Source organism: Cheilinus undulatus, linkage group 15, assembly GCF_018320785.1.
Source record: "Cheilinus undulatus linkage group 15, ASM1832078v1, whole genome shotgun sequence".
Classification (NCBI taxonomy): domain Eukaryota; kingdom Metazoa; phylum Chordata; class Actinopteri; order Labriformes; family Labridae; genus Cheilinus; species Cheilinus undulatus.
Window position 1 is genome coordinate 38,558,863 of NC_054879.1, and position 12,024 is coordinate 38,570,886.

The window sequence follows — 12,024 nt, forward strand, 5'->3', positions numbered from 1 at the left end:
GGACTTTACCATTTGGACATTTTTGAAGGGGGGAGCAGGGGCCCCCAGTATTTTAATTTTACTCTATTTGATAAAAACTCCAGTCTGTTGTACATTTATTTTAGTGGCTTTGATTCAATAATGACATTCATACATTTTATCTCTGTCTTTTTCCCTGTGGTTACAAATAAATTTCAGTTGTTTCCTTAAGATCTCAACTTATGCATCTCAATATCTCTTAGTAAAAAATCTATTTTCCCATAGTAACAAAATAATTTCTTGAGATCTCAAGCTAACACCTGAAATTAATCCATTATTACCGGAAAACTGGTGTTGTTTTCCCAAAATAACCTGGAATATTATCAAGATAATGAGAAAAAAAAACTGAAATGTACTCGCTATCAAGGGAAATAGAATTAATAACATTTATATATGGGAAAAGCAGCTGCATGGAGTGCTGCACTAGCGCAGAAAAGTGTTTTAAAAAACTTGAAAAAAAATGGGTCTCTTAGGTGCTTAAGCCACGCAAGTATTCAAGATTCCCAGTTGCATAATCATTAATGGTCACATTATGAAGTAAACACAATAAACAGTAAAATAAAAATCTTCAATAAAATGTATTCATGTTCAGGGGAGGTTTGTGTTGCGGAAGTTTTCTCTTTCCAGCGGGAAACAGCAGCCGACCAACCCTTTAACTCAAACTGAATAATGAAGAAGTCCCGGAAAATTACAATAACGTGAAAAAAAAGCTGTTAAAGATGTTTGATAGTTGTGTGGTCAGTGTTGTTGAAACAAACCAAATCCCTGATCCATCTTTAATTAAGGTTCAGGCACTGAAATGAACCCCTTATCTGCCGCGGCAGGCCTTTACTAACAGCTCTACATCCTGCACTGTCCTATTGATAACAGCAAAATTAAGAGAGAAATCATGTGCTAGCTTACACAATTCATGATGAAAGAATGTAATTTACCTTCATCTGCTGTTAAAATTCACAAATGATGGTAACAGTGCTCCTGAGAACCTTAAACACCCCTCAAGTATATTACAAACTGATCCTGAGGTTCTATTTTATCAGTGTTTTCTGTGATTGTATCTGAATTCATTCAGACTACAATATAAGTCTGAATGAATTCATATAAAGCAAATGTGTTCTGTAATTCTAATTTCTGTTGTGTTTTTGTTGTTGTGGTTTTAATGTTTTTGAAGTAAATTTTTTCCTTGCATACCCACATTTTGTGCAATACTCCACTGTATTAACCAGCTTCATCACTGAATAGCATAAAGCCATGGTGATTATCATCATCATGTTTTATTAAATCACCAGTAAGAGTTTTTGGCAGTTTTTCAAAGGGGGAATCTTTAAAAAAAAATTCAGGTGTTTCATGTTCTGTTGGCAGATGTAGATTTATGAAGCTGAGATGAAAAAGTGTGCATTTCTTTTACCCCAAATAAATTGAGACAAATACAATTATGCAGTCAACAGTTTATTGGCAGAATCTAACTCTGACATTTAGCCTATCCTGGATTGGTTCTATCGATTCAGAGTCTAAATCCTGCAGACATTTGTGCAAATTAGGCATCCTGACACAACCAGGTTTCAGGAAGACAAAGCAAATTAACATTATTATGTGATTTTAGATCATTAGGACTGGAATCTGGTCAAGCCATCTACTTTGCTAAGTTAGTGATTTACACCTTTATAATAGATACAGTATTTGACTGAAGGAGTCTGGTTGGGGGACCTTAAAGTCTCTAATCTGCTAGTGAAATTTATCAAACATCTGTGTAGGGGCTCTGTCATCAAGGACATGGTTCTTCAATGCTTGATCCAAACAGGACTGCTGGACTTGGTTAAAGTTCTTGAGGACTTTTTGTCTCTCCTCTGAAAGGCTCCCTCATTTCTGAACCTGACCGAGGCCAGAGAGCAGGGACTTTTCAAGGGCTGGATTTCCAACCCTAGAGGGAAATTTAGACCCTGGTTACTGCAGCCAAAAAGTAGAGTTCCTGAAAAGTTCCTAGGTCCTGGAGAAAATTCCCGCTGTTTTAAAACAACTTTAACTTAGACATCTAACTGTTAAAGAGCTCATGATGTTCTGATCTCCAACAGTAGATGGCAGGAGAGCTCTATAGATCATTCCCCACATGCTCCATTTGACAATATCAAGACTTTCATGCACATTGTTAAATGATGTGCAGAGAAAAGCAGAGAAACTGAGGCCTCACAGAAAGGAAAGTTGACCTTCAGGACTTGGATGGTTCGATGTCGGACTGCTGGTGTCGCCTGGCAAAGGGTGAAACACGTATAAGCTCTGTGATTCAAGCTCCGGACTGAAGCCCTGCCATGACAGCGAACTTCACTGTTTGGTAGATTATTTCTTTATTTCGTTCCCTTTCAAATGGTGCCACATTCGTAAGGAACATGCATTTTTTTGGGATGAGCAGCAGAGCTGAGTTTGTGGGTTGTGCCCTGAAAAATGTGACAAATCCTCTCTGCTGATGCCCAGCTTATTCTGCCATTTGCTCTTGTTTGGTGGATTGGATGATTGAAGTCTGATGGAAAAAAAGACATATTTGCAATTATTTAATTTATTCATTTAACAAACAGGAGCCTCTGTAGCATGTGGAAGAACCATACACAGCCACAACAGCTTGGCACCTCCTCCTCATGCTGGTCACCAGCCTGGTCACACACTGCTGTGGGATGGCATCCCATTCTTCAACCGGCATTTGTCACAAGTCAGCCAACGTGGTTGTGTTGGTCACTCTGGCACGAACGCAGATCGCACGGACCCTATCAAGATCAGTGACACGTGTCAGGGCCCATGCCCACAGGGGCAAATAAGGCACCTGATTGTCAGCACCTTGAGGTACCAGAAACTCAAAACAAAGACTTTTCTGAGGGAATATAAATGAATAATGAGTTATTCATTAAAAACACAAACATAACAATGATGTTAGCTCACCTGGGCACAAATTATAGGCATGTACAAGAGCACAGCTGAGCAGAGGATGGACTGTTTTTTCTTTAATGTATGGGACGAATGGAGCGGCATCAAAGTAGCTCAGTGAAAGTCAACAACCTTTAGTGAATTAGTTTTTCAATGTCTACTCCAACATAACAGGCGCATGTAAGCATGAGGGTATTGACGGTTGTAAATTTCAAAATACACTGATCTATTTTCATGCGTGTGCTGATCTAAAAAATCTTTCATAGGCATAACCCACATTCTCGGCTCTGCTGCTCATCCCACAAATGCATGTTCCTTACAAATTTGGCACCATTTCAAAATCCAATAAACAGGCTTTCCAGCGGTATGAGAGTTACGCTGAGAAGCACTGGTGCAACAAAGAAATAATGTACCAAACACAAATTTCCTTACTTTCTGTGCTAAGTTTAGATAGACCTGCAAATTAAATTAAATGGTTGGGGTTACACAATGAGCAACAAATTTATGAGCAGAATCATCATTATTGGTAACAATTGCTTTAGACTGTGTTTTTTATCTAGTCTTTTCTGGCTAAAAGTAAATAACAAATTCTTACCTTTTCAGTTCCATTATTATGGAGAAAACAAATCCTGACAAAATCAAGGCGATAACCAGGACAATGCGGATGTAGAGCCAAGGATCTGTGGGAACTGAAGGGTTGCAAATGATTATACTACACAGCAGTGATTTTCAAACTTTTCTATCCAAGGCACACCTAAGATTAAGCCAAAATCTCAAGGTACACCATACTTCAAAATTTGTTCCTGTTTCTTTAGTAGGGATGTACGATATTGGATTTTTTTTCAGTGTCTAATTTGTTAATTTATTACAGATTCATTTTAGCCAACACCGATATTAAAATAGTTCTGATGTGAAACTTGAGTCCTTAAAACACACTTTAAGTTAATGAACAAAAATTAGTACTTTGAGCTGATATTGGTCCTGACTAAAACTCCACAAACTTATTTGGATATACAGATAGTTTTTATAGTTGATATAGGTAGATATTTACAGCAGATGAAAGCCAGTATTTACAGCTAAATATGACCAACATTTACAGCTGATAATGGCCAACTTTTACATATAATATAGATTGATATTTACATTTGATATAGGCCACTTTCAACAGCCAATATGGGTTGATAGCTTTTGGTGTGATCATTGGACATATCTATAGCCAATATGTATGGAGGCTACTATTTAGAGTCGATACAGGCCAATATTTAGATAAGATCACGGCTGATATTGACAGCAGATATAGGCCAATATTAAAAGCTAATAATGACTGTTATTTACAGACAATATTGACTGATATTTGCAGATGATATAGACCAATATCTTGATAAGATAAAGGCCAATATTTAAACCAATATAGGTTGACATTGACAGCCCACATAGGCCGATATTGAAAACCAATATGAGCCGATATTTGCAGACAATACAGACCAATTTTTACACCTGATATTCCTAATCTCTTCTTTTATGGTTGTTGTATCGACATGTGGTTTTACAATTTCCCACAGCACTCCTAATCTCGCTTCAAGGCACACCAGTGTGCTCTGCCACACCATTTAGTTTGGTATGGTCAAAATTATAACTGTTATGGGGCACAGGTGGCCTAGTGGTTTGAGGTGCGCCGCCATGTACGCGGTCAACCCAGGTTTGAATCTGGCCTGTGGTATTTAACTGCATGTTTCTCCCCGCTTTCTGATACCTCTTTTTAATACTATCCACAGTCCTATGCTGTCATTAAAGGCATAAAAAGCCCAAAAATAAGTCTTAAAAGAAACTTCATCCACTTTAAAAAGTCTGACCCTTTTCCTGCTTTTCAACATTTCCCGGGTTAATTTTCTAAAAAGGCCCAGCAGTACAAAAAAAAAAAAACTTGATCTATAAGCTTGATTTCTGCTACCGATAATCTTACAAATAAGTCTCACCTTCTCTCATTTTAAGAAAGAAAATCCTTTCCTCTTCCCAGCATGGGTGCCTGATAACACAGCTCAGGTTTCCTGGGTGCATTCCCTCGAGGAGCAGCACACGACTTTCAGCTGTGAAAAGTTCGTTGCTGTCAAGTATCTCCTCAGTAGATGTTTTCCCTGCATAATGCCAGGTGATACTGGCAGCTGGAAATCCTCTTTCAGCTCTGCACACTGCCACTACCTGGTTGTCCAAGTGTTCCAACCACAGAGATACACTGGGAGGGACTGAGTCAGGAGGTCAAAACAGCAGAAATGAGACTTACTGTACTGCTATATTCAATAAAGTGCCAGTAGTTTACATCATACACAAAAAGCATTCAACTTCTATTCCCCATTTTAGTGGAAGAGAGGTGATGACTGGATGTTTGGAAATTTAGGACAAATAAAATACAACTGTCTTCTGTATGAATTGTCACAAAATGTCCTATTTTGTTATTTTTATGTGTGTTATGAAGTTAACCTTGATTGATAATGTTATTTTTTTTACTTGTGGGGAGAGTGATCTTACCTGTCACAGCCACATCATAAATCGTTTCTAATATCCCTCCGTTGTAAGGCGACACACATTTGTAGGCCCCCTCATCTGTCTTTGAGAAGTTTGTGATGTGCAGGTACGACTGGAAGCTGGATGTGTTTTGAAGTGACTTCCCATCATTGCAGGAGTCCACAGTTTGGGTACCAGGCAGTAAGGCTATCATACACTGTTTGTTTATCAGCTTTATGTGCCAGGTAACAAACATGGTGTCCTTCCACGTCTTATTGCTGCATGTCAGGTTAACATCACTTCCTTGGTTGAAAGATACAATTCTGACAACTACAAAGAAAAATGTTAAAGTTAAATTAAACAAATGACGAGACCAAGCACATTAACGTATTATACTGGCATGCAAGGGGTAATAGAAAAACAACAAAGGTCCAGATTTCAGCTGGACAAACATTTGTTAAATCCTCATGTTTAGTTTTCATATATTACTAAATAGTATATGAAAAATTTAAAGTTTTATCTCATTTCTTCATGCATGTTTACTTGACATTTTTTTTTTAAATCTGAACATAAGGTTAAGTTAGAAATGTAAAATAGAATACTAAAATTCAGACTTCAATGTTATAACAGGAAGATAAGTTTACCAGAAAGAGGAAGAGAAGCAGTGCTGGTGATGACAGAGGTGTTTGATCAGACTGATAAAGATGAACGTGGGTGCAAGAAAGAAAGAAGTAACATAGCGTGAGTTTCTGTGGTCAGAGAGCATCAGATAGGGATACACCTACTTTATCAGCTAAGAAAAACTCTTTGTGATTTATCTGTTTAAAGACTATTCTACAGTGTTTATTTTTCAAGTTTATTTCCCAGGTAACAGAAATGGTCCCTTTCCACGTCTTATCCATATACCAGGTAAACAATTTTGGTTGAAAGATGAATCTCTGACAAACTAAAGGGGAAATAACATAAAAGGAAAAATGTAATATATTATAATATAATATAATTAGGGCTTTAAAAGTTTTTATTTTCTGAAATGATTTATCTCAGAATTTCTGTAGTTAATTGTGATTAATCACATTCTTTTATAACACATTTATTCCACTATTATTCTGCTTCCTTAAACTAAGGGTGATTAACTTTTTTGTTTGAATATAGGCCTGCTTTTATAGGTGGCTCAAAGTTTTTAACTGAAATTTTACCACAGGAAAGGGAAATTTACTATTATAGAAAAAAATGGAAAAAAATTTAACAGTTAATAGTACATTTTTCCATATCACAAAGTGCAGGTGACTTTTGACGTGTCCACTGAGCTCTAAGTAAGTATTTGTAAGTGAAATCAGACATTTAGTATCAGTGGTGGACTTAATGTAAGTCAATAATTATTATTTTAAATCATAAAGCATGCGGCTAACTGTGATTTAAAAATTATTACAATAATGATGGGCCACAATTCATCTTGACTGACAGCCCTGAATATATTACAATAAAGTATGATATATAATATAATACAATGTAATATAATAGAATATAATATATATTGGTTGTTTGCAGTCACATGATTCTGAAGATGTGTGAGATTAACTGGGGGGCAAGTAGTGAAAAACACTGCTCAGAAAGAAGTGAGAACAGTGTTGGGCAACTGCAAACTGTAGTTATTAGAACATTTTTTCCACAGGCATTAAGAACTTTACAAAAAACAGGGATTTTTTCCCCCTACCAATTTCTCCAGCATAGAGATAATCAATCTACAAAGTGGCTTTAAATGAAGAAGCTGATAGACTAGTTAGCAAAGTAAGCAATTTAATGATGTGTTGTTCATGAAAAAGGCTACAAGCCAGCTCTTGTATCTAAATGACAGGAGTTTGACAGGCCAGACAGACTGTTTCATAATATTCATTGCATGGGATATCTCACACACACACACACACACACACATATATATATTTTTTACAATGCCACCAATTCCATATGATATGATACGATACAACAAGATACAATACGAATTGAAGTGATACTATACCGTACGATACAATATGAAACCAAATAACACAATAGGATATTAAACACTACAACACAATACAATACGAAACAATACGAAACATTTCAACACCATGTGAAACAATATGAAACAATTCAACACGATACGAAACAATATGAAACAATGCGAAACAATATGAAATGATACAAAACAAAATAAAAATGATACGAAACTGAACGATACCAAAAGAAACGAAATTGAAGGATACCATACGATAGGATACAATACAAAACGTTACGATGCGAAACGATCCAACACGAAATAATACAATATGAAACAATTCAACACGATACGAACTGATATGAATTGATAAGAAACTATACAATACGATACCAGACAATACAAAACGATACAAAACAATATGAAACAATATGCAACAATACAACACGATATGCAACTGCATGAAACAATTCAACAAGATACGAAACAATACCTAATGATATGAAATGATAGGAAACGATACGATACAATACTAGACAATACGAACAATATGAAACAATATAAAACCATACAAAGTGATACAAAATTAAGTGAATCAACACAATATTGAGCGATACGATAAGATACGACACAATACGATACGATACAATATGAAATTAAACGATACAAAACTGAACAATCTGATAAGAAACAAAACCATGCTGTAGCATGCAGTACAGTGGACTAGACTGATTCTCACTTCTAGCTGCCTTCACAGTAGAATCAACAAACAAAGGAAAAACAAATGCTTCCATGTGATTCTTCCTTCAGGCTTTAATAAGATGTCCTAAATCAACGGTGATATCTTTAATTAATGCCCATATTTCCATTATCCAGCCTAGATGTTATGAAGGCATGAATTACTCCCTCACAGTCCCTTGTACGCAAGTTTTCACTTTATGTGTCAATCTGACCTGGAAAATGCTGATTTTAACTTCTGCCATGATCTGATAGTCAAATGTTTAGAATACTGTCAAAAATTCCACCAAGGTTTTTCACAGATGTGCAGCTGTCAGAAGCTAGAGGGTTGAGTGTCTTCAGAAAATACCTGATTCTTATTTTCGTTTAAACTATAGAACTTCAAGGCCATAAACCCAATTAGTCCAACATTTTTAGGGGGAAAAGGATAAGTTTGCTATGCACATTTATAGAAACCTCCTGAATGGGACAGCCTTTAACACTGAACTGTGACCTAACTAGCCTTCTAAATGTCCAAGCTGACATATGAAAAATTGAGAATGTGTGGAATACATTTAGTGCTATATGTCTGAAGATTTGTTAAAAGATATAAGGTCCAATTTTTATTCTGTAAAATCATTACATATGCATGGCAGGGTTGAAGGATTTTCACACTCATTGAACTTTCTTAAAATTATACATTGTACAGTGTAATTCTAATATAAGCTTGCTTGTTCTCAGAGGTAAAAATGTACACTTTAACAGAAATCTCAGAGCCTTCTACATACTGCTTAAAATGATCCTATACATGTCACAGAATACAGAGTGGTAACCTCTTTTTTATGGCTGCATCTCAAATTTGCACAGTAAGCAATATGACGAGTCAACAGAGCAACAATCACGCTAAGTATCTAAGGCTGTCTTCCTGGATACAGTTCAGTCTATAGCAATATCTTTCTGAGGAAAGAAAGTCCTCAAACCACCTGATATCATTATTTAAAGTTCTAACCTGGTTCTTGGCCCCATGCTTCAGGCAATGTGAGGATAATTATGGCATAAATCCACATCATGTCCATCATCGTCTGCTGCGCAATGGTTCCTTGGTAAACTGACTGATGCAGACCTCTCACTCCAGTGACAAAAACATAAAATCTTTTTCTTAATCGCCAGCCCCTGAATGCTCTGCCAGCAGTAGCATTAAGCTGGTGGTTTATGGGGAATCATGCCATTTAACCAACTAGCTCATTTCCTCTTTCTTGTTCAATGCCTTGTAAGGTCAAAGAACAGCTGGTTCACTGCCACATTCAGATAAAACTGAGATGCTTGGGCAGTCTTCACAGTGGAAAAAATAGTCTAGGTGATACATCCCTTATTTCTCTTCCTCAAACTTCAAACCACTTTTCACCTGAGCATCCGCTTTCTTCCTCTCCCACACAGGATGGAGTCTGATAAGTCAAGACACCAGTTTCCTTTTGTTTGTCACAAGAAAATAAACAGCGTTTAAAAAGGAGGCACATACGAGGCATTCTTTGTCCCTAAGCCACTCCTGTCTTTGTTGTGTGCTTAAGGTCATTGCCATGTTGGAGTCTGAGGTTCTGAGTGCTTTGGAAAAGCTTTTAATTTAGAATATCTCTGTACTTTGTTCCATCCAGCTTTCCCCCAACGCTGACTAGTAGTGAAAAACACCCCCACAACATGATGCTGCCACCACAGTGCTTTACTGTTGGGATGATAGTGGGCAGGTGATGAGGTGCCTGGTTTCCTTGAGACACAATGTTTAGAAAGAGACCAAAGCCTTCAATCCTGGTTTCATCAGACCAGAGAATCTTGTTTCTCACCGTCTGAGAATCATTCAGGTGCTTTGTTGCAAACACCAAGCGGGCTTTCATGTGATTCAGACTGAGGAGAGGCTTCTGTCTAGCCACTCTGTCATAGAGCCCAGATCAGGGGGGGCTGCAGTGATGGTTGTCCCTCTGGAACTTTGTTCCATCTCTACACAAGATCTCTGGAGCTCAGTCAGAGTACCCATTAGGTTCTTGGTCACCTCTCTTACTAAGGACCTTCTCTCCGATTGCTCAGTTTGGCTGAGAGAGTCCTGCAGCCTGTTGCACTAGCTATGCGTAAGTTCTGCCCTAAGTTATGGTGTAAAGTCCACACTAAAACCAACGTTGAAACTGGTTAAGTTCTAATTTAAGTTGTGTCATTGTTCAGTTGCACCACAGAGACGTAAGGTTGGTCTTAGCTAGTAGAGCTTTATGTCCAAACTAACCAAAATATTGTCACAGATATGACGTATACTCGTACTTTAACCAATCGCTGAAAAGCACTTTTTAACCCCGTATTTGCTACAGATGCTAACGGCTAAAAATAACGTTTGCTAACTGCTGTTAATAATCAAACAGCAACCAGCATGGATGAAAAATATGACAAGGCATTTTGCCTATGTGAGTATTGTGAAGCCTACAGCCTAAACCTAGAGCCAGTATAAATAACAACACTGACATTGCTAATAACACGAGATAATATAACAGTGGACGGCGGAAATGATCTCCACTCATGGAAAACAACAACAACAGTTTTTTGGGGAATTTTCTTTATCATTCCCAAGCCTATGGAAATACTCATCACAGAATGATGCTGGTTTTTAATGCAGTGCCACCTGAGGGGTCAAAGGTGACAAGCATTAGACAGATTATCCCAACTTTTATGGAACTGGGGTATGCTCATGAGCTGGTTATTTTTACACAGTTGCTGTTCAGGAATGTCTTTCATAACAAAATATCATCCACGGGCAACGACACTGATAATCACTGAGTTTTGCAACATTGAGGAATCCGGTCTGGCCTTTGGACTATGTGAGCTGACACACATTAAAACAAGCTTCTCCAAAGACTTGTGAATCTCCAAGATGTGAAGTATCAGCTGTGTCCCTTAAATTCAAAACAGGTCAAAAGTATGCACAGAAATGTTGTTACAAGAGAGGAAAAATGAGTCATTGTGCCATATTTTTTGACTGTCATTGTGCACTGACTCCTTTAGATAAACCAACTTCCTGTTCTTGTCAAATTTAACTTTTTTTGATGACTCAAAATGATGCCCCAAATAGAACAGGAAGAACAGATGAAGCAATGAATTGTCCTCCAATTTTTAAACTGAAACATCTTTAAGAAATCAAATATTCTACTTTTAAAACTCAAGCTGGCCCATTTAAATAGAGTGGCATGTCTGTGGACAGAAGAATTAAATGTCTGGAACATCTTATAGGCCACAGCTGATTCCAGATCTGTATGTAGGCTTGTTCATAAGTTCTCAACTTCGTAGCTACACAAGTAACTTGCACTGACTATTTAAGCTTAACATGATAAACTCGGCCATTAAAAATATCACTTTAATTGTACCAAAACCAAAGATACATTTTAAAGGGATAGGGATTATAGTTATATATAAACTCAAAAAGTAGGGCAAACTGTCAGGAGGAAAAAGTACAGCAGGGCAAACATGACAGAAAAGCTGATCCTGGAAGTTATTTCCAACTCTGTGAATTCCCAATCTAGACCGTTTTTTCCCTCATGGACATGTTGATGGAACGAGGAGGACTCTCGACGTTGAGGGAGCTCACTTAGCTTGGGACCGCCATTGCTGCTTGTCTGACTGTGGGTGGGTTCACTGGCCCTGGCACCCTTGATATCGGAGGTAAGGCCTGTCAGTGAGTGCTTATTACACTCCAGACTGACTCATTCGTTAGGCTCAGTCTTGTCCATTGCAGTCTTTGCTCGAACAGGGGTCAGAAAACTCAAAGGAAGCATTCTACTCCCAACCTGACTTGGCGATAGGTTCAATCCACAGAGGTGATGCCTTCATCATCTTTGAGGACTTCAGTGCTACTAATGGCAGAGGAAGGG

General features: G+C 37.6%; 1 protein-coding gene across 2 annotated transcripts; it reads right to left on the reverse strand.

Moving 5' to 3' along the window:
* Positions 1-1,457: 1,457 nt before the first annotated feature.
* Positions 1,458-9,540, reverse strand: LOC121523000 (cell surface glycoprotein CD200 receptor 1-B-like). Of its 2 annotated transcripts, none has more exons than XM_041807721.1 (5): positions 9,132-9,540; positions 5,455-5,760; positions 4,905-5,171; positions 3,524-3,617; positions 1,458-2,261 (listed from the first exon to the last, which is right to left on the reverse strand). In XM_041807721.1, exons 1-5 carry the CDS (start codon positions 9,199-9,201, stop codon positions 2,222-2,224), a joined length of 777 nt encoding a protein of 258 aa, XP_041663655.1. In that variant the 5' UTR covers positions 9,202-9,540; the 3' UTR covers positions 1,458-2,221. The 2 variants fall into 2 exon arrangements, with proteins under 2 accessions (XP_041663655.1, XP_041663654.1); XM_041807720.1 differs by lacking the exon at positions 1,458-2,261 and adding an exon at positions 2,675-2,771.
* Positions 9,541-12,024: the final 2,484 nt, after the last annotated feature.